Source organism: Hevea brasiliensis, chromosome 17 (genome assembly GCF_030052815.1).
Source record: "Hevea brasiliensis isolate MT/VB/25A 57/8 chromosome 17, ASM3005281v1, whole genome shotgun sequence".
NCBI classification, from domain to species: Eukaryota; Viridiplantae; Streptophyta; class Magnoliopsida; order Malpighiales; family Euphorbiaceae; genus Hevea; species Hevea brasiliensis.
Window position 1 is genome coordinate 8,725,564 of NC_079509.1, and position 19,720 is coordinate 8,745,283.

The window sequence follows — 19,720 nt, forward strand, 5'->3', positions numbered from 1 at the left end:
TCTGCTACACCTTTTTTTTTACCTTTCTAATTACTGACTATAATCAGTAAACAAACTCTTAATAATATATATATAAATTAAAGATTAAATATTATTCTCATAAGTTTTAAGTTTTAAATAGAGTAATTATTAATTTAGTTTTCATAATATTAATATTTAACTTAAAGAAAAAATAAATATTAATGAGTGAAAAGTTAACATAATCTCTTTAGAGCTCTATTAAGTAGTATTAGCTGTTATAGTAGCTATTAGCTGTTTTATTAACTATTAATGATTAAATATTAGTGGTTAGTGATTAGTTATTTATATAATTATTTAAAACAGATGTATTTAATAAAAATATCTGTTGAATTAAATGTTAAATGTAAAAATAGTAATTTAGATCAAAATACTGCGATAACAATTTTTAAGATAAAGTTTAGCGTTTTGATTAGAGTCAAAATGTTATTTTTTTTATTTATATTGTTCAGTGTATTTAAAAATTAAGAAAGTGATTCATAAAAAATTATTTTTCTTAACTTTTAGAGATTGAGTGAATATTTTTACCAGGGTAAACAAGATTATATAACCATTTTAATATTTAATAACTAATCTACCAACTATTTTTATCGAATACTTCAGCTTTAACATTTATATAAATAGTTAATCACTAACGACTAATAGTTAGTAAAATAGTGATAATTATTAAAATAATTAATATTATTAAACAAAACCTATATCACCAAATAATATAAATAAAAATAATTAAAACATTAAACACTATCTTAAAAGTAATTATCTAATAGAGCCTAAATATATAAATAATATTAATAAATAATTAAAAATTAAAAATAATAGTTATTTTTTATTAATTTCATATCACATGCCACGTGGAGATTATTTAGACTTTTTTTCTCAATATAATTATTACAAATTCAATGTCATTTCATTTTAAGAGTTTCAGATATCAAGTGTAATTCAAAATAGTAATAATGATTAAAATGAAATAAAAATTTTATAAATTTAAGTATAAATTATAAATAATTTATAAATTAGAAATAATTTTAGTGGGATATTTTTTGTAATTAATTTTCTGTTTCATAAAATATTTTAAATTTTGAACAATTTTGATGAAATTTATTTGAAATACTAAATAAAATATCATTTAATAAAAATGATATATTTTTTGCTAATCCAAACATGTTGCTAAACTCCTATAAAAAATAAATTAATTGCAATAATATTTAGTTATCTCAATTAAATAAATATGAAAGTACATATTCGTTAGTCAAAAACCCATTCTTTAATTTTTTTTATTATTGTTGTTTTTATTTTCAATTTTCCTTTAAAATTTCGGGCTAGAAAGCCCAAATCAATATTAGGGGAAACTCCCTGTGTCTACACCTCTCTCTCTCTCTCTCTCTCTCTCTCTGCGCGATCTAAAGAGCCAACGCTCTAAAATCGTAGCTTTTCACCAGCACGGATCTCTCTCTTCTTTCCGATCTCTTAAAACCCGTGAGAGTTATCTATCGATTTGTTCTTCATCAGATTTCAACAGGACATCTCTCTACCTGAAACTCTTTTTCTTCTCTAGGGTTTCCAAATACACGCTCCCTCCCCCGATTGAAAAAAGGAAAAGAAAAGGAAAAAGAAAAAAACCCAGGCAAGTAACTGTTTCAAATTTCATGAACTTTTTCATAAACCTGTTTATTAATTTATAGCTATGTTTGTTTGCCGAGAAAGCGAGGGCAAATGAAGGAAAAGAGAGAGATGATATTTTTGGGATTTTACGTAACTGCTACTTAGCGACTGCGTTTATTTTAGTTTTCTTTGGTTTGATAACATAATTGCTATTGATTCGATTTCTTTTCAATTGGACGAGATTGGGGGACTTTGTGTAGAACACGATTTGATTTTCTAGGGGTATATTATGAGCTTGTTTCTGTGAATTTTTTTGGCTTTATTTTGGATAATGACTGCTTTCTTTTTTGGATTTTTATCGAGTTGTTCATTGCTACACATGGTGGTTTTGCTACACATGGTGGTTTCAGTTTTAAGAAAATTATATCCTGGATTTGGTGTATATATTTATAGATAATGGTTTTTCGTATGGTGAATACGAGCCTAGACACGTTTAATGGATTAGATAGTTGGGAAACTGTAGTTCCATGTTTGTGATGCAAGCAAGCTGTATAAGAAGTTGAGGTGTTCTATATTGGAAGATGCAAAATGATATCTTTTGAAATTAATACAAACTATTTAAAAGAAGAAAATGTTGAATGTGCAGTACGACTTGATGACTTATTGCGATTGTTCACACCTCCTTCCCCAACCCCTTCTTCTGACAAACAAAAGGGTAGAAAAGTTATTGATAAAATTGGATTTGGAGTTGTTATTGGAGATTTGTTCGGGGAAGTCTTTGTTGAGTTAAGTTGAGCAAAGAGGAGTTTGAAAGGGGCAATAAACAGAAATCAGACCATACTTGTGGTTTTTGTAAAATTGACAAGGGAGTCTTATGTGAAATGGCCTAAAGAAATGAATAAGCAATATCAGACAGTATACAATAAAGTGGTTTGCTCTTTTCCCTAGTTGGTTATTATAGATCAAGTAACTTGTTGGAGAATATTTCAAAAGTATCAACATCATAAGTATTTGATTTATTGCGTAATTATTAAAGTTGCGTCTTAGGTTCAAAGCACACCACCAGGCATCCAATCCTAGCGCCTTATATGCCTCGTTCTAGACACAAGGCTCTAGAAAGGCATGCCTTCTTCATTTCCACCTTAACTCCAGCTGAGTTCAATGCTATAATTTACCGTAACATTGGTTCAGAGTTTCACCCCATTATTATAGCCTTGAATCTTTGTTGAGAACCTATCTCCTTTGCAGAATTGCATGGGCAATTAGTTGCTCATGAAATCCTTCTTAAAAGCTCCATAGAAATTCCATAAGTCAATTTTTCTGCCTGCTCTAATGCTAATCCCCCACTTTTGCCCACTCCTTCACATCCAAATCAGAAACGCAGCAATAATGGTGCTTCACGAACTCATGGCCCTTGTCAAATATGTGAGTTTCGAAATCATACTGCTGACAAGTGTAGAAGACGCTACACCAATTACTCAAGATCCAATTCTCCAAATCAACCAGCTGCTTCCACTGCCAATTTTTCTAAAGCTAGCCCGACCATGATGGCCTCTTCTCCATCTGCACCAGTTGCTCATTACACACGCATGAATTCTCCAATGCCATGCTATCCCGACACCGCTGTCAACTACCACATCACACTTGATCTCTCCACCCTCAGTATTGCCAATGAATACCAAGGTAATGATCAACTCCATGTTGGTAATGGACATGGTTTAGATATCACGCACACTGGTAAGACTTCTCTTTCTTCCTCTTGTGGTCCCCTTCAATTAAATAATGTTCTCTGTGTTCCTCACATCGTTAAAAATCTGCTTTCAGTCCAAAAATTCACACGAGATAGCAATTGTTTTTTTGAATTTTGACCCTCTTATTTTGTTGTCAAGGATCAGGTGTCAAAGAAAATTCTCATGCAGGGCCCAAGTGAAGCTGGAGTATACACCTTTCAGCCTCATGTCAAACATGCTATGAATTTTAAAATTCCATCCATCAACGATTGGCATGCTGCCTTAGGCCATCCTGCTTGTCGGACAGTGTTAAAATTAATAAAAGAATTTCAATTACCTTGTGCTAGTCAGTCCTTTCAACCGTGTTCGTCTTGCCTTTTAGGCAAATTAGCTTGTGTCCCATTAGCTTCTATTGAACATCGGAGCTCTGCTCCCTTTCAAATTATTCATGCCGATGTATGGGGTCCAACACCACTTTTATCATGTTTGGGTCATCGTTATGTGTTGATTCTTGTAGATGATTTTTCCTGTTTTACTTGGATATATTTGCTTAAAAATAAAAGTGATGTTTCGTCTATGTTCTTCAATTTTCAAAGTATGACTCACTGTCAATTTAATAGCAAAATTCTGTCCTTCCATTCTGACTGGGGTGGTGAATTTCAAAAGCTTAATCCATATTTTCAACAAAACGGTATTCAACATCGCATCGCTTGTCCTTACTCACATGAACAAAATGGCATTGCTGAACGTAAAATATGTCATTTAGTTGATACTGCTTTAACATTACTTGCTCATGTTAATGTTCCAAAAAAATATTGGAATTATGCCTTTGAAACCGCCTATTAACATTTTGCCATCTTCAGTTCTTAAAAATAAAAGCTCCTTTTCTGTTTTATATGATAAAAATCCAGCTTATGTTGATGTTAAACCCTTTGGCTGTGCAGTTTACCCTCTGTTGCGTCCTCACAACAGACACAAGTTTGATTTTAGAAGTAAACTGTGTATTTATTTAGGCCTAAGTCCCTCTCATTGTGGCAGCAAATGTCTTGATTTTACAACCGGCCGAATTTATCTTGCAAGACATATGGTTTTTAATCCCAAATTATTTTTATATAAGTCTATCAGTCAAGAGTCCCCCTCAAATTTACCCTCTTCGCGGTGGCTTGTTATTGATAGTAATACTCCACCTTCTTCAGCCCTGCAGACTTCAGGTATTTCTCCTCATCGTAATCCTCAAATTTCTAATTTAAATAATTCTGTTACATCTTCATCTTCTTCTAAATCCCCTTCCCGTGTCTCTTCAAGCCGCTCTCTCTCCTACTCAAACACCAATACCTGATCCTCTCTCTCCTCCCTCATCCTCATCCAACACTTCTATCTCACCAAGTTCCTATTCTCCACAAAATTCAAATTCCAGTGTGTTACCTAACTCTCCCTCATCTGATTCTAAGGGATTACAACTTGTAGTTAATCTTACCTCTTATCCACAGCCAACACACCCATCTACCTTAATGACCTCTTCCCCTCAAAGAACCCACCCAATGACATTAAGACATACCACCATGAATAAACGACAAGCCTTATTAGCCACCAAAAATATTTCTTACCTCTCTGTTGAACACAAAACTTGCAACTAAGCCAAGCCTTATGCTGAATGGAGAAGTGCAATGCAATCCGAAATTAATGCTTTACTTCAGAATCAAACATGGACTTTGGTCCCTAAACCTTCTGGTAAAAACATTATTGGCAACAAGTGGATATTTCGGATTACAAGGAAGGCTAATGGTGAGATTGAACACTACAAGGCATGACTTGTAGCTAAGGGCTTCTCTCAATAGCCTGGAATCGACTATAATGAAACTTTCAGCCCTGTGGTTAAACCAACAACAATTCGCACAGTGCTTTCCATTGCCACAACTTCAAAGTGGCCTATTCATGAGCTTGGCATCTCAAATGCCTTCCTTCACGGATTCATTGACAATGAAATATACGTGGAGCAGCCTTCGGGTTTTAAAGATCCTACACATCCGGAATATGTTTGTAAATTAAATTGATCCTTATACGGTCTTAAACAAGCTCCACGAGCTTGGTTTCAGCGTCTCACATCCTTCCTCCAAGGACTTGGTTTTCAAGCTTCAAAAGCAGACTCCTCTCTTTTTATTTACAGGTCTGGTGATGTTCAATTTTTTATACTTATATACATTGATGACATCTTGCCAACCTGTTCAGATTCGACCAAGCTTGATTTATTTTTATCAAAGCTCAAATCAGTATTTCCAGTACGTGATCTTGGTCCTCTTCATTTTTTTCTTGGAGTTGAAGCTCCACACTTGCCGAATGGTTTGTTGCTCACTTAATCAAAATACATTACTGTTCTTTTGGCTCACACCAAGATGTCTGATTGCAAGCCATGTGCTACACCCATGGCAGTCAACCCTTCGCTGTCCAAAACCTATGGTGAATTGCTTTCTAATGGTGAAGAACATAGGCGAATTGTCGGCTCCTTATAGTACATCACCATGACTCGACCAGATATTGCTTTTTCTTTGAACAAATTATCACAGTACATGCATTCTCCAACACATTAACATTGGGCTGTTGTAAAACGCTTGCTGCGATATTTGAAAGGTACCTCCCATATGGGTTTGTTCTTTTCAAATAGCTCACCGATTACGCTTCAATGCTTCTTTGACAGCGATTGGGCTGGTTGCCTAGATGACTGCTGCTCAACATCTGCCTATGCTGTTTATCTTGGGCACAATTTGATTTCATGGTCCTCCAAAAAGCAACCAACAGTTGCTCGCTCCTCAACTGAGAGTGAGTACTGATCCATGGCCAATGCCACTGCAGAAATTATGTGGATAAAATCATTGCTTTTTGAACTTGGTTTTCTACCTTCTCAACCTGCCACTTTATGGTGTGACAACATTGGAGCAATCTACTTAAGCTCTAACCTGGTTTTTCATGCTAGAACAAAGCACATGGAGCTTGATTATCATTTTATTCGAGAGCAAGTTCAACAAAAAACCCTTCAAGTAAAATTTATTTCAAGTGCTAATCAACTGGCAGATATTTTGAGAAAATCTTTGGGCCTTCGGTTATTCAATCATCATCGAGACAAGCTTCACCTCTTGTCCCAGCCGTCTTCAACTTGCCAGGGGGTGTTAAGATAACAAATCTCCTTGTTATCATGTTGTTATAACTGATTGTAATTTAAGTTATATTTGCTTTATCTTATAGTTACAACTATCTTGTATTTATCTTGTATTATCTTTGTCAACTAACAGCTCTATGTAAGCTGCTCATGTACCATCTTTACAATGAAGGAAAACCAAAAACGTTTTATATCCATAACAATCTAGTCTAGTATGGTCACTCATCTACCTTAACATTCTCATATCCGTAACTCTCATCTTAGACACATACAGCTCCTTCATTGCCCAACATTCACTACTATATAACATGGTCGGCTATATGGCTGTACCGTAAAATTTTTCTTTCAACTTATTGAAAATCTTGCGATCGCATAAAACTCTCCTGGCATGTATCTACTTTAACTATCCGGCTTTAAACCTATGACTGACATCCTCCTCACATCCCCCATCTACTTGCATGATTGAGCCGAGATGTTTAAAGTGATTACTTTGGGGCAATACCACTCAATCCAAATTAACTCCTTTCTTATCATCAATTCGGTCTTCACTGAACTTGCAATGCATGTATTTTGTCTTCATTCTACTTAACTTAAAGCCCTTTGACTCTAGAGTACTTCTCCAAAGCTCTAGCTTTCTATTGACTCTTTCTTGCGTCTCATCTATCAGAATTATATCATCCGCAAACACCATGCACTAAGGAATACTCTCTTGTATATGTTTCATCAATTCATCTAGAACTAATGTAAAAAGGTAAGGGTTCATAGCTGAATCTTAGTGCAATCAAACTAAGATAGGAAAATCTCTTGTGTTCTCTCCCACTGTGCGCACAATAGTAGTTGCTCCTTCATACATATCTTTCAACACTTGTATGTACCTAATAGATACTTTCTTTTGTTTTAACACTCTTCATAAGACATCTCTTAGAACACCATCATAAATCTTCTCCAAATCGATAAAAATCATACGTAGATCTTTCTTTCCATCTCTATATTTCTCCATCAAAATTCTAATAAGAAAGATCGCTTTCGTAGTTGAACGACCGGGCATGAAGCCAAATTGATTGGGAGAGATAAAAGTGTCATGACGTAGTCGATGTTCCATAACATTCTCCCACAACTACTGTTGTGCGTACAGTGGGAGGGGACATAAGATTTTCCTATCTCAATTGGATTACACTAAGGTTCAGCTGTAAGCTCTTACCTTTTTACATTAGTTTTAGATGAATTGACGAAACATATACAAGAGAGTATCCCTTGATACATGATGTTTGCAGATGATATAGTTCTAATAGATGAAACGCGAGAAGGAGTCGATAGAAAGCTAGAGTTTTGGAGAAGTACTCTAGAGTCAAAGGGTTTTAAGTTAAGTAGAATGAAGACAAAATACATGCATTACAAGTTCAGTGAAGGTTGAACTGGTGATAGAAAATGAGTTAGTTTGGATGAAGTGATACTGCCCTAAAGTAATCACTTTAAATATCTCGGCTCAATCCTTCAAGTAGATGGAGGATGTTAGTCATAGGATTTAAGCAAAATGGTTGAAGTGGAGAAGTGCTACGGGGGTTTTATGTGATCGCAAGATTCCCAATAAATTAAAAGGAAAATTTTACCACACAGCTAGACGACCTGCCATGTTATATGGTAGTGAGTGTTGGGCACTGATGGAATCGTATGTGTCTAATATAAGAATTGCGGAGATGAGAATGTTAAGGTGGATGAGTGGTCATACTAGGTTAGATAAAATCCGTAATGAGAGTATTAGGGAAAATGTAAGAGTGGTGCCAATCGAGGATAAGTTGAGAGAAGGGAGATTGAGGTGGTTTGGTCATGTGAAGCGTAGACATACGGAGGCTCCAGTTAGACAAGTAGAGCACATTAGGTTCGAGGATAGAAAGAAAAAAAGAGGTAGACCTAAACTGACTTGGAGGAGAGTACAACATGACCTAGAAGCATTACACATTTCTGAGGATTTAACCCAAAATCGTTTAGAATGGAGAAAGAGAATCTATATAGCTTACCCTAAATTCTTGGGATAAAGGCTTAGTTGAGTTAAGTTGAGTTGAGTTGAGTTGAGTTGCTCTGTAATCTATATTCACGCAATTACCACTTTGATTATTATTAAAGAGATCATCAAAATAATTTCTCCATCTTTTTTTAATGTCCTCATCTTTCATCAACACTTTTCCTTCTTTATCCTTAATGCACCTAACTTGATTGAGATATTCACATTTCTTCTCTCGTCCGTGCTAATCTATAAATATCTTTCTTCGTTTCTTTAATTTCAAGTTTCTCATATAACTTTTCGAAGGCCTGCGCTCTTGCTTGCTTAATCATTTTTTTTGCATCTTTCTTTGCTATCTTGTACTGTTCATAATCCTTATTATTATCACACTTAAGTAATTTCTTGTACCATTCCCTTTTTGTCTTCACTGCTTTTTGTACTTCCTTATTCCACCACTATCTCTCTTTTGAGGGAGGTCCATGTTTTCTAGACTCTTCAAGTATTTTTCTAGCTACTTCTCTAATCTTTGATGTTATCTATATCCATATATTATTGGCCTCGACATTCAGCTTCCATGCTTCAGACTTGAGAAGCTAATTTTTGAACTTCACTTGCTTTACTCCTTTGAACTCCCACCACTTTGTTCGAGCTATTATATTTCTTCTAACCTTACTTGAATTGTTCCTAAACTTGACATCCAAGACCACTAACCGATGTTGACTTGTTAAAGCCTCTCCCGGAATAACCTTGCAATCCTTGCATAGAGCTCTATTTGTCTTCCTAGTTAAGAGGAAGCCAATTTGGCTTCTATGTTGTCCACTTTTGAAAGTCACTAAATGCGACTCCCTTTTTATAAAGTAGGTATTTGCTAGTATTAGATCGTAAGCCATGGCAAAATCCAGGATGGTTTCCCCTCCTTATTTCGGCTATCAAAACCAAACCCTCCATGAACATTCTTATAATCTTGCCTATCACTTCCTACATATCCATTTAAATCTTCACCGATGAGAACATTCTCTTCATTCGGTATGCTTTGCATTAGATCATCCATATCTTCTTAAAATCTTTGTTTACTCTCACTATCTAGTTCTATTTGTGGGGTATAAGCGCTAACTATATTTATTGTTTCTCCTTCTAGTGCTAACTTTACTAGTATAATTATATATTCTACTCTTTTTACAGCTATTACGGCGTCTTTCAATGTCCTGTCTATGAATATGCCCACTCTGTTTTTGTTCCTCTTCTTTCCGATAAATCATAGTCTGTATCTTGAATTATCCACTTCTTTACTTTTCTCTCCTACCTATTTAGTCTCCTGAATGCAAGCAATATTCACCTTTCTCATTTTCAAGGTATCCACAAGCTCTATTAATTTTCCTGTAAGTGATTTAACATTTCAAGTGCCAACTCTGATTTTCCTTCTATCTTGTTCCTTCCTAATTGATCTCCTTCTATGATATCTTTTATTGTTCTCTATGCCTATCTTATGTTTTGTTTCACTATTCGTTCTACTATTTGTTCTATGGACTAACTTTTTTACCCACATCCGTCCATGATGTGGGAACTCTTGCTCATTTAACACTACACCCGGGCGCCGGCATGGCGCTTCACTTTCGGTGAACGCCCTACAGCCTTGCATATTTCTACTACACCGGGCTCTGATGTAGCGCGTCGTAAGTATAGGATGCTCCAACGTTTATATCGTAAGAATCCATATAATGAGGTGTGACGAAATTTTTACGCTGGTTGTTACCTACCGCAACCCTCTTTTTTTATCCGGGCTTGGGACCGGCTAAGCACAAACTACATAGGCAGAGTTATTTGGCTTTTATGATTATTTTTTATTTTTTATTTTTGTGCCTCACCTCCCTCAAGTGTGCACTAGTAGAATTTCCTCACTAGTTTGAGGAAATAGAGGATTATTTGGATCCTTAACTAGGTTATGTTGCCTGTACTTACTCCAAGACAAGTGTCATATGCCATATGGTAAAGAAAATGTAACGAATATCTAAACTTGCGTCCGTAATTAGGTTGTGTTGCCAGTAATTTCCCAAGACAATGAGCATATGGTAGAGAGAATGCAATAATATCTAAACTATGGCTTTGCGTTTGTAAGTTCGCAGGCATAGTTGATTCTATAAATGGTGAAAGCCAATGGTGACTAGAGCACTCTTTTTTTTTTTGTCCTGAGGGAAAGTGATAGTGATGTTCTTTCTTGATCTTTATGCTAAGCAATGGAAGTATTTATGCATGTGTATATGTACTCAACTTTTTCTATGTTCTTAAACACCCACCCTGGTTTTATAGTCACATGCGCCTAAAAAAAAGTTAATTTACATTTAATCAGGACTTGTTGGCCATTGACATTGTATGAACTGTAGATATGCATGCATCCACATCTGTATGGAAACATGGATCACACGTAAAAAAACACAAACCATAAGAACCCTATAAACCTTATACTTTCTGTTGAGTCCAATGTTTTGTATTTCTTTTTCTTCTCTCTTCTGTAACTTGGATAACAGACATCATTACTTGTTGGACATTATTTTTTCCATCGTCAGTTATTCATTGTATGACCTAGTTTTTCCTGTGTCTTATATGTATGAATCAGGTCTCAGACCTTGGCAACCTTGGTTATGCATATTTTTCAACTGTTTTCATGTTGAAATTTAAAGACAAAATTTTTTTTTCCCATGTAGATCATCTCCTATTTATGTGATCGCAAGATTCCTAATAAGTTGAAAGGAAAATTTTACCGTACAGCCATACGACTAGCCATGTTATATGGTAGTGAGTGTTGGGCATTGAAGGAGTCGTATGTGTCTAAGATAAGAGTTGCGGATATGAGAATATTAAGGTGGATGAGTGGTCGTACTAGACTAGATAAAATCCATAATGAGAGTATTAGAGAAAAAGTAGGAGTGGTGCCAATTGAGGATAAGTTAAGAGAAAGGAGATTGAGGTGGTTTGGTCACGTGAAGCGTAGACATACGGAGGCTCCGGTTAGACAAGTAGAGCACGTTAGGTTAGAGGATAGAAAGAAAAGAAGGGGTAGACGTAAACTGACTTGGAGGAGAGTAGTACAACATGATCTAGAAGCATTACACTTTTCTGAAGATTTAACCTAAAATCGTTTAGAATGGAGAAAGAGAATCCATAAAGTCGATTCCAAATTCTTGGGATAAAAGCTTAGTTGAGTTGAGTTGTAGATTATCTCTTATTTATGAAACTTCTGTTCTTCCTTTTACCCATGCTTTTTATAGCATTATATCTTACTGATGGGATTTTGTTTTTCATATTTCCAGATTCTGTCAAATTCTTTTGAATGACTATGCCAAGTGAATTATGACGTCAACTATGTTGACTGGAGAGAAAAGGTATGGCATTTGTGGATGTTTAAATTTTTCAACGAACATTATATTAAATCTTGGTATACCAGAAAAAATTATTTGCTTACTGAAACTTTTGTAATTGTTACTATAAAGCTACTTAAATATGACCTCAAATTATAGTTAAGGGGAATTAAAAAAGTGAATGGCATGGTAACTATCAAATATTTATGGTTTGTTATCTAATGATGATTAGTTGCAGATGGGCCTCTGCAAGAAGAAGTGGCATGACTGTGTTGGGCAAAGTTGCTGTTCCGAAACCTATCAATTTACCAAGTCAAAGGTATTATATTTTGGGGATTATGGTTTAGTTGAATTAAAATTAGAAGGCCCCTGGTTTGTTCCTAATCAAAATTTAATGTTTTCTTTGTATTGTTTCAAGGTTAGAAAATCATGGTCTAGACCCAAATGTTGAAATTGTTCCCAAGTGAGTGACTCATCTACTATTGTGGGTTTTCTAATGGCTTTTGGCAAATCTGTCTGTTATTGTTCTTTTTAATCTTTATAAAATGCCTTTGATTCTATTAATTTGCTTTTTTTTTGGTTGCGTTGTTCCTTAATTGTTTCCTACACAACAGGGGTACGCATAGTTGGGGCAGTAGATCATCTTCTTCCACATCGAATGCATGGGTTTCTTCCTCTCTGTCTCTAAATACTGATGGTGGTACTGGTTCACCAAGCTATCTTAGTGGCCGCCCTTCATCTGGTGGAAGTGGCACTCGACCGTCAACTGCAGGCAGTGATAGAGTCAATGAACCTGTTAGTAATGCATGGGGTTCAAATTCTAGGCCATCATCATCTTCTGGAGCATTGCCATCAAATCAGACATCACATGCGGCAGTGCGTCCTCGTAGTGCAGAAACAAGACCTGGTAGCTCACATTTATCTCGGTTTGCTGAACCTTTGTCTGATAATTCAGTGGCATGGGGTGCAATGGGAACATCTGATAAGTTGGTATGTTTTTAGTCTTAAAGGGCACTGTTTAAATAATCATTTGGTGATTGATTTATTTAAATGTAGTTTTTCATTTTAATCTTTGTCATCAAATCTTTGAAGTTTTTTAATCTGTCATCAAATCTTTGCTATGTTATATTATTGCAAACATATTCTACTGATTTGCTTCCATGGAATGTTGATTTTGAGTGTGTGCTTTCCATTTTTAAAGGCCCGTTTTGGTATTTTGGTTATTTGCAAAGGAGATAATCTATATTCCAATCTGCCAACCATTTGCAGAAGCCAAGGTATTCAAATATGAACAGTGCCTGATGTGCCAGGTGCTAATTCTTAAAATGGTTGATTTGATTGGTTAGGAATATCTAGAAAGGTGTGTGATTTTCAAAAAGAATATAATTGAAATATTATTATTAGTTTATTAACCAAGAAAATCATTCAATCCAAATATCATAAATTATAGTTTTTACTCTAAATTTGTGGTGTTTAATGGTGAGGAAACCTAGAAAGAAGATGATATTGGATTAAAGGTTGGAAAAAGGCAAAAAGAGAGTGCAAATTCTTAAAAAAAAAAACAAAAAAACAAAAAAAAAACAAAAAGGAAAGAGTATAACTAGCAACAGGAACTCATTATAGCATTATATATGCACTGCTTTCCAATTTATATTTCTGGATAGACTAGATGCTTTAATTTTCCAGTGCATTACAATACCATTAGCTTTTCCTTTCTTTTATTGCAAGTGTATTATCAAGTTATGAAAACCATAATTTGCATGGAGGATTATCCTCTTTTAACACAATCTCTCATTACCTCCATTGGTTCTGATGGGGAAAGAAGTGATTTTAGATGAAATTTTGAATAATAGCAATATAAGGAGGAAGAATGCCTCAGCAGCACTAGGTTTGGTTGATTTGGCTATTCAATTGATGTTTTCTGCAGTTATATGTGTAATTTGCATTCTATTTGTGAGATTCTTCCAGCAGTTGCCAAACAAAACACCAACCCATTTCCTCCTATTTTTCTGGTGGGTTTTATGCATGCTCTCTTTTTAAATTGCCTGACCCAGCATTATTGGCTGTCATAAATGCAGGGAGTAACATCCTCTAAGAATGATGGGTTTTCTCTGACTTGTGGAGATTTTCCAACACTTAGTTCAGAAAAAGACAGTTCTAGAAAGAATGCAGACTCTCAAGGTGTTGTGCTTCAATACTGCTTTAGAAGTTAATACTGCTGCCTTGTGCTTTGTCTTTGGGCTCTCTCTATGATTAGTAATTTGGTACAATGCTTGTAGAGTAGTTATTAGTTTGTGCTCCAAACTGTGCAAAGAAAACTTGCAATTTTTGTCTCGTCATAACATTTTGTAGCTCAATTACTTTTATAGTATGAAGTTTTATGCATTGTTGTCTTTAAGTTGTTTAGTTGATATTTCCTAGATCTTTTATTTGTTTTTCTTATTAACATTAACATTTAACAAACATGCTGGTGGAATGAGGGGGGGATTCTTGATTCGTTGATATTTCCTCCCTTCTGTTTGGTGTTGGTTATATTAGTTATACAACATTTTTAACGGTTTGAGGAACTTCTTATAGCAATCTTATTGTTAACAATATGTTATGTGTCATTCATACTGTCATGTTGGTGTTTAAGCTGGTTCTATTTCTGTTTATGCACAACATACCAAGTATGGAAAGTCTGTTGAATTGGATTTTTCAATAAGATGCTTCATGGATTTTTCTTTTCAATATCTTGATTTACTATTTATTACAGATCATGGTTCTCATGGTCATCTGGACTCATCTGCTGGAGTAGCATCTGGGAAGGAGGGTACTGGGGATTCTGCAGGTTTGTTATCTTGTACTTGATTTTATATTAGTGTTAAAATGCTGCAGTTTTTTTTTTTTCACTATGGCAGTTTCTATATACATGTATATGCATAATTAAATGTAATATATCCATAACTCAAAATGGGTGAGTTAATGGTTAGTCATATGTTGTTTTGGATTTTAAGGTGATGGTTTTGTGCATACGAATGTCAAGACTGGAGCTGAAAGTCCCTGGAGAAGAGAGAATTCTCTATATGGTGAAGATGGGGCCAGGGCTAATGTGGAGAAGTGGCATGCTGATCACCAGCCATATTCTAATTCTAGTATCCCTCCTCAGCATTATGATTCTTGGCATGGTCCTCCTGTAAATAATCATCCAGTTGGGGTTTGGTTTAGAGGACCTCCAGGAGGTCCACCATTTGGGTCCCCAGTTGCACCTAGTGGCTTTCCCATAGAACCATTTCCTTATTACCGTCCACAGATGCCCCCTCCTGCACTTGCTGGTCGACAACCAGTTCCTCCACCAGGAGCCGGACCCAGAGGCCCCCACCCAAAAAATGGGGATATGTACCGACCTCATATGCATGATGCTTTTATGCGCCCAAGCATGCCCCTCAGGCCTGGTTTTTATCCTGGACCATTGCCTTATGAGGGCTATTACGGTCCTCCCATGGGTTACTGCAATCCCAATGAACGAGATGTTCCGCTTATGGGAATGGCAATGGTCCCTGCTGCATGTAGCAGGTATCCTTGTCAAAATGTTCCTGATCCTGGCAATTCCCATGGCATAATTGGTGGATATGTTCATAGTAATAAGGAAATGGTTATGGATCAAGTGGAACTGGTCCATTCTCAAGATGCTCGAGGACCTTACAAAGTTCTTCTGAAGCAGCATGATGGGTGGGAGGGAAGAGTTGAAGGGCATAAGTGTGATGATACCATGAAAACCAATGCATCATATCCTCTGAAGGGCAAGCATACGAGAAATTCATCGTGCGAGAATGGCTGGACGGCAGATAACAAGAAAGATGATGAATTGGATGCGAGAAGAATGGCACTAGTTGAAGAAGCTTCTTCTGAGGCTGTTAACAACCAAGGAGTTGTCCCTATGAAAGTGAAGTCACCTGAAAGTGGGGGGAAATTGAATGCATCTGATGACAGTTTAGCTAAGAAAATTGATGATGCAGCTTCTAATATTCCTGAAGTGGCTTCTCCAAAAGATTCCAGTCTGATTCAGAAAATAGAAGGTTTAAATGCAAAAACCCGATCTTCTGATGGACGGCAAGATGTTAAACCTGTCTCTGGTAGGGAGGAGCAGAAGAATAAATTACAAGTCGGTAATGCCATGGCTGGTCGTTCTACAAATGAGGCAGGGATTGGTTCTTTATCTCCTGAAAAGACTTGTGGAATTATCAACACTGCCCCACACGAAGCCTGCTTCTCTGCTGGAGATAGGAGCCTTGAATCAACAGTAGTCAGTGGAACAGCTGGATCCAGGTTGGTGACCTTGCAGGCTTTTGTTGATAATATATCTGTTATTCTATTGTTGGAAAAAACACTAATATGCAGATTTGCAGGAGATCCATTTATGGCATGCATGGTAGAGTAGATCATCGTGGTAAAGGAAGATTAAATACTCAAGAGTCTGATGGGTGGCGGAAAAAATCTCTAGTTGCAGACCCACAATGCATAGTGTCATCTGTGCATTGTGAAATTTCTTCTGTTCATGGTCAAGACCATAATTCAGCAGAAGCTCCTTCTGGGAAGTATGGGGGAGAATCCATGCCACTTGCCTTTGAACCAAGTGACAGCCAGGCACTTCTTTTTGCGACACTTATTTTTAATGCATTCTAATAGTATGTAGTTGCATTTACTAACTAGTAATTGTGCTTTGTGATCAGCGTGCTAAGATGAGAGAGCTAGCCAAGCAACTTAAGCAGCAAGAGAAGGAAGAGGAAGAACGGACAAGAGAGCAAAGAGCCAAGGCTCTTGCGAAATTGGAAGAGTTGAACCGGCGCACACAAGCAGGGGAAGTTGTAACCCAGAAGTTGGAAAATGTTCCTGCCAGTGCCCTCCAGTATAGGCAAGAAGAATTTTTAAATTTTGCCCATCCAACTGTAGTTGCTAGCAAATCTGGAGCACCAAATTCATCTTTTGGTTCCAACCCAAATACAGTTCCGCATAGTAGGGAGAAGTTGGAAACCCTTCCTAGTAGCGTTGTCCGGAATAGGCATGAGGAATCCACTGCTGCTGGGTCACCAATTGTTGTTCCTAGCAAATCTAGAGCATCAAGCTCAGCTCCGGGTTCCAGCCGAAATATGATTGCACATGGTAAAAATAGCAACAATACGGTTGATAAATCCTCCAGTATAGCAAGCAATGTGCCTCTTGGGACACCAAAGATTCAAGTCAATGTGTCTGTTGTGGTGCATGAGCAACCAAAGCCTTTCCAGCCAGATAGTAATAATGCTGATGCTGCTCACTGCAGTGGTACTCCACGGGTTCATGACAGTATTGCTTCTAAGCAGAAGCATACAGGATATAGACAAAAGCAGAGTAGCCCCTTGGAAAGAAATTGCAATGAGACATTGGTTTCTTCATCTGGAACTGAGGCATCACAAGGTATAGTAGCTAATGCTACTATATCTCCTGAGAGTGTTGCTGATGAGATTGACTCAAACTGCAAGTCAAATTTGCCTAGTGTTGAGGCTGAGTCTTCAGTATATCATAGAAGGAAGAACAGGAATGGGAAGAACAAGCCCAAAATGGAGCCAGCATCATCTGCAGCAGCTTTACCATCTGTGGTGTCAAAGGATACAACTACTTTAGACTGTTCGGTTGAAAGTGTTAAGCCAAAGAGTTCTGAATCTATGTTGGATCCTAGCAGAGTTCATTCTCCAACTGATTCAAATGATGCAAATCACTTGTGCACATCACTAACAAATGAAGAAACCCATATCAGAGTGAATAACCAGTGGAGGTCTCAGCATCCTCGCAAGATGATGAGAAATACGCAAGGTAATAAACCAGCTGAGAAAAACAACATTGGTGATGCTGTTGTATGGGCTCCTGTGCGATCACAACATAAAACTGAGGTTTCTGAGGAAGCCAATCACAATGGTTTAGTCGATTCTGTGGTTCTGTCTGCAAAGAATGATCAGCAGGTGCAGAATAATCCAAGAAACAAGAGGGCGGAAATGGAGAGATACATTCCAAAGCCTGTAGCCAAAGAACTATCTCAGCAAGGTAGTACTCATCAAGCTGTTGTTCCCTCAAGCAATCAGATTACATCAGATGAGACTGCTGAAAGGCCTGAGTCTGGCTCTTTAGTTGTTGAAAGTTCCCAAATCTCTGGAATAGCTACTGTGATGGCAAGTCATGCCATTGAAGCCAGGACTGTGGATGTTAGGCAGAACAAGTCAGGAAAAGTGCATGGAGCATGGCGTCAACGGGGTGCAGCTGAATCAACTACTTCAAATCTGAGTAGGAGTTTTCAAAAATCAATCGAGGATCATCAACACCAGAAACCTGATGTAAGTTCCATGAAAGAGCAACCGAGGAATTCTGATGGATGGAACATGCACGAGAATCCTGATACATCAATTGCTGTTCCTGTTTTAAAAGATCAAGGTGTGACTGCCAGAGGAAAGCGGCAACCACACAAGGGTCACAAGTGCTCAGGATACAATCATAATCCTGATGAGAAGAGAACTAGTGCGGATGCTGATAAAGTATACATTCAATCTGCTGCTGCTGAGATGCACCAAATAGACTTATCTTCAGCTTCAAAAGAAAATCATTCAGCTGTGGAACGATCAACATCTCACTGGCAGCCTAAATCTCAGCCAATTTCTGCTACTAGTCAACGAGGAAGCCGGGCCAATACAAGTGTGCATGGAGGCAGTGAAGGTGGTATGGCCATTAAAAAGGAGTCTAATCAGCGTGGGGAGTCTGTTTTACCTCAACTAGACAAGGATACTGCTGCAGTTAGGCCTCAGTCTCACCATGATCAGTCCCTCCCTGAAAATAACAATTTTGAAGAAGCTCCAGGTGTTGGGCAACAAGAGCCTAAGAGGGAAATGAAGATGGCCGCACACAGAGGACATCCTGGTAGCCCTATTGAATCATCATCTTCTAATATGGATGTTAGGCATGACCAACACATGTCTTCAGGTTTCCGCAAAAATGGAAATCAAAATAGCCGTTTTGGTAGAGACCATGAATCTCGTGGAGATTGGAGTGGTTCCGGTAAAGATAACAGACAACATAAGGTACATGCAGTCCGGGAAAGACACAGAGATAATTCACATTATGAGTACCATCCAGTTGCGCCCCACAACAATAGCAAAGAGAACTTGGAATCAAAAGATGGTTCTCATAATTCCAGTACAAGGTATAGAGAGCGGGGCCAAAGTCACTCGAGACGTGGAGGGGGCAACTTTTATGGACATCAAATTGGCAGTGTTGAAGTAGATGCTGGGCATGACTAAGGTGAAACTGAGGGTGGTTTTCCCTTTTTTTTGTTTTCCTTCTTCTAAAACCAGTGGCTTGAGCTCGATCCCTTACACTAGAGGTATTTTTGTTTAGGTAGTCGTTTTCAATTGTAAATATTATTTAATCACCGCCAACTTATAGAATGTGCGTTGAGCAGGGCTTGGAGCATACACATGGTGTGAAGGCCGAAAAAGAAATATTGAGATTACGGGAGGTACTCGATGTGGTTGATTTCTTGACTTTTTTTTTTGGACTAAAATGTACCTCATCTGAAAGGCTTAGTTTGGCAACGGTATACTTGCTGTGGAACAAAAAATGTTTTATGAGCGGTGTAGCTAGTGATCTTTATTCCTTTGCTCCTTGCTAAAAAGGATGAAGTAAATAGTAGGGTTGGTGCATGATTTTTAGAGAAATCGAAGTGGATTGAAAAATCGTATTAAATTGATAGAAATTATATTAAATTAAATTTATTTTGATATTTTAATTTAATTTTAATTTTTTATTAAGAATCGAATTAAAAATGTACCGAAGAAATTAAATTGAAAATTAGATT

General features: G+C 37.0%; 1 protein-coding gene across 3 annotated transcripts; it reads left to right on the forward strand.

Moving 5' to 3' along the window:
* The first annotated feature begins 1,366 nt into the window (after positions 1-1,366).
* Positions 1,367-19,565, forward strand: LOC110642804 (protein MODIFIER OF SNC1 1). Of its 3 annotated transcripts, XR_009145476.1 has the most exons (11): positions 1,367-1,642; positions 11,815-11,886; positions 12,101-12,181; positions 12,281-12,325; positions 12,477-12,852; positions 13,941-14,070; positions 14,618-14,692; positions 14,859-16,170; positions 16,251-16,488; positions 16,575-19,246; positions 19,325-19,565. XR_009145476.1 is itself a non-coding variant. In XM_058139338.1 (10 exons), exons 2-10 carry the CDS (start codon positions 11,855-11,857, stop codon positions 19,161-19,163), a joined length of 4,878 nt encoding a protein of 1,625 aa, XP_057995321.1. In that variant the 5' UTR covers positions 1,367-1,642; positions 11,815-11,854; the 3' UTR covers positions 19,164-19,565. The 3 variants fall into 3 exon arrangements, 2 of the variants coding, with proteins under 2 accessions (XP_057995321.1, XP_057995322.1); XM_058139338.1 differs by having other exon boundaries at positions 16,575-19,565; XM_058139339.1 differs by having other exon boundaries at positions 1,368-1,642; positions 13,941-14,043; positions 16,575-19,565.
* The last annotated feature ends 155 nt before the right edge of the window (positions 19,566-19,720 follow it).

Coding starts and splice junctions, on each gene's coding strand:
- LOC110642804 (XM_058139338.1), top strand. CDS start 11,855: ATGACGTCAACTATGTTGACTGGAGAGAAAAG. Junction 11,887..12,100: donor ATGTTGACTGGAGAGAAAAG/GTATGGCATTTG, acceptor GATTAGTTGCAG/ATGGGCCTCTGCAAGAAGAA. Junction 12,853..13,940: donor TGGGAACATCTGATAAGTTG/GTATGTTTTTAG, acceptor TCATAAATGCAG/GGAGTAACATCCTCTAAGAA.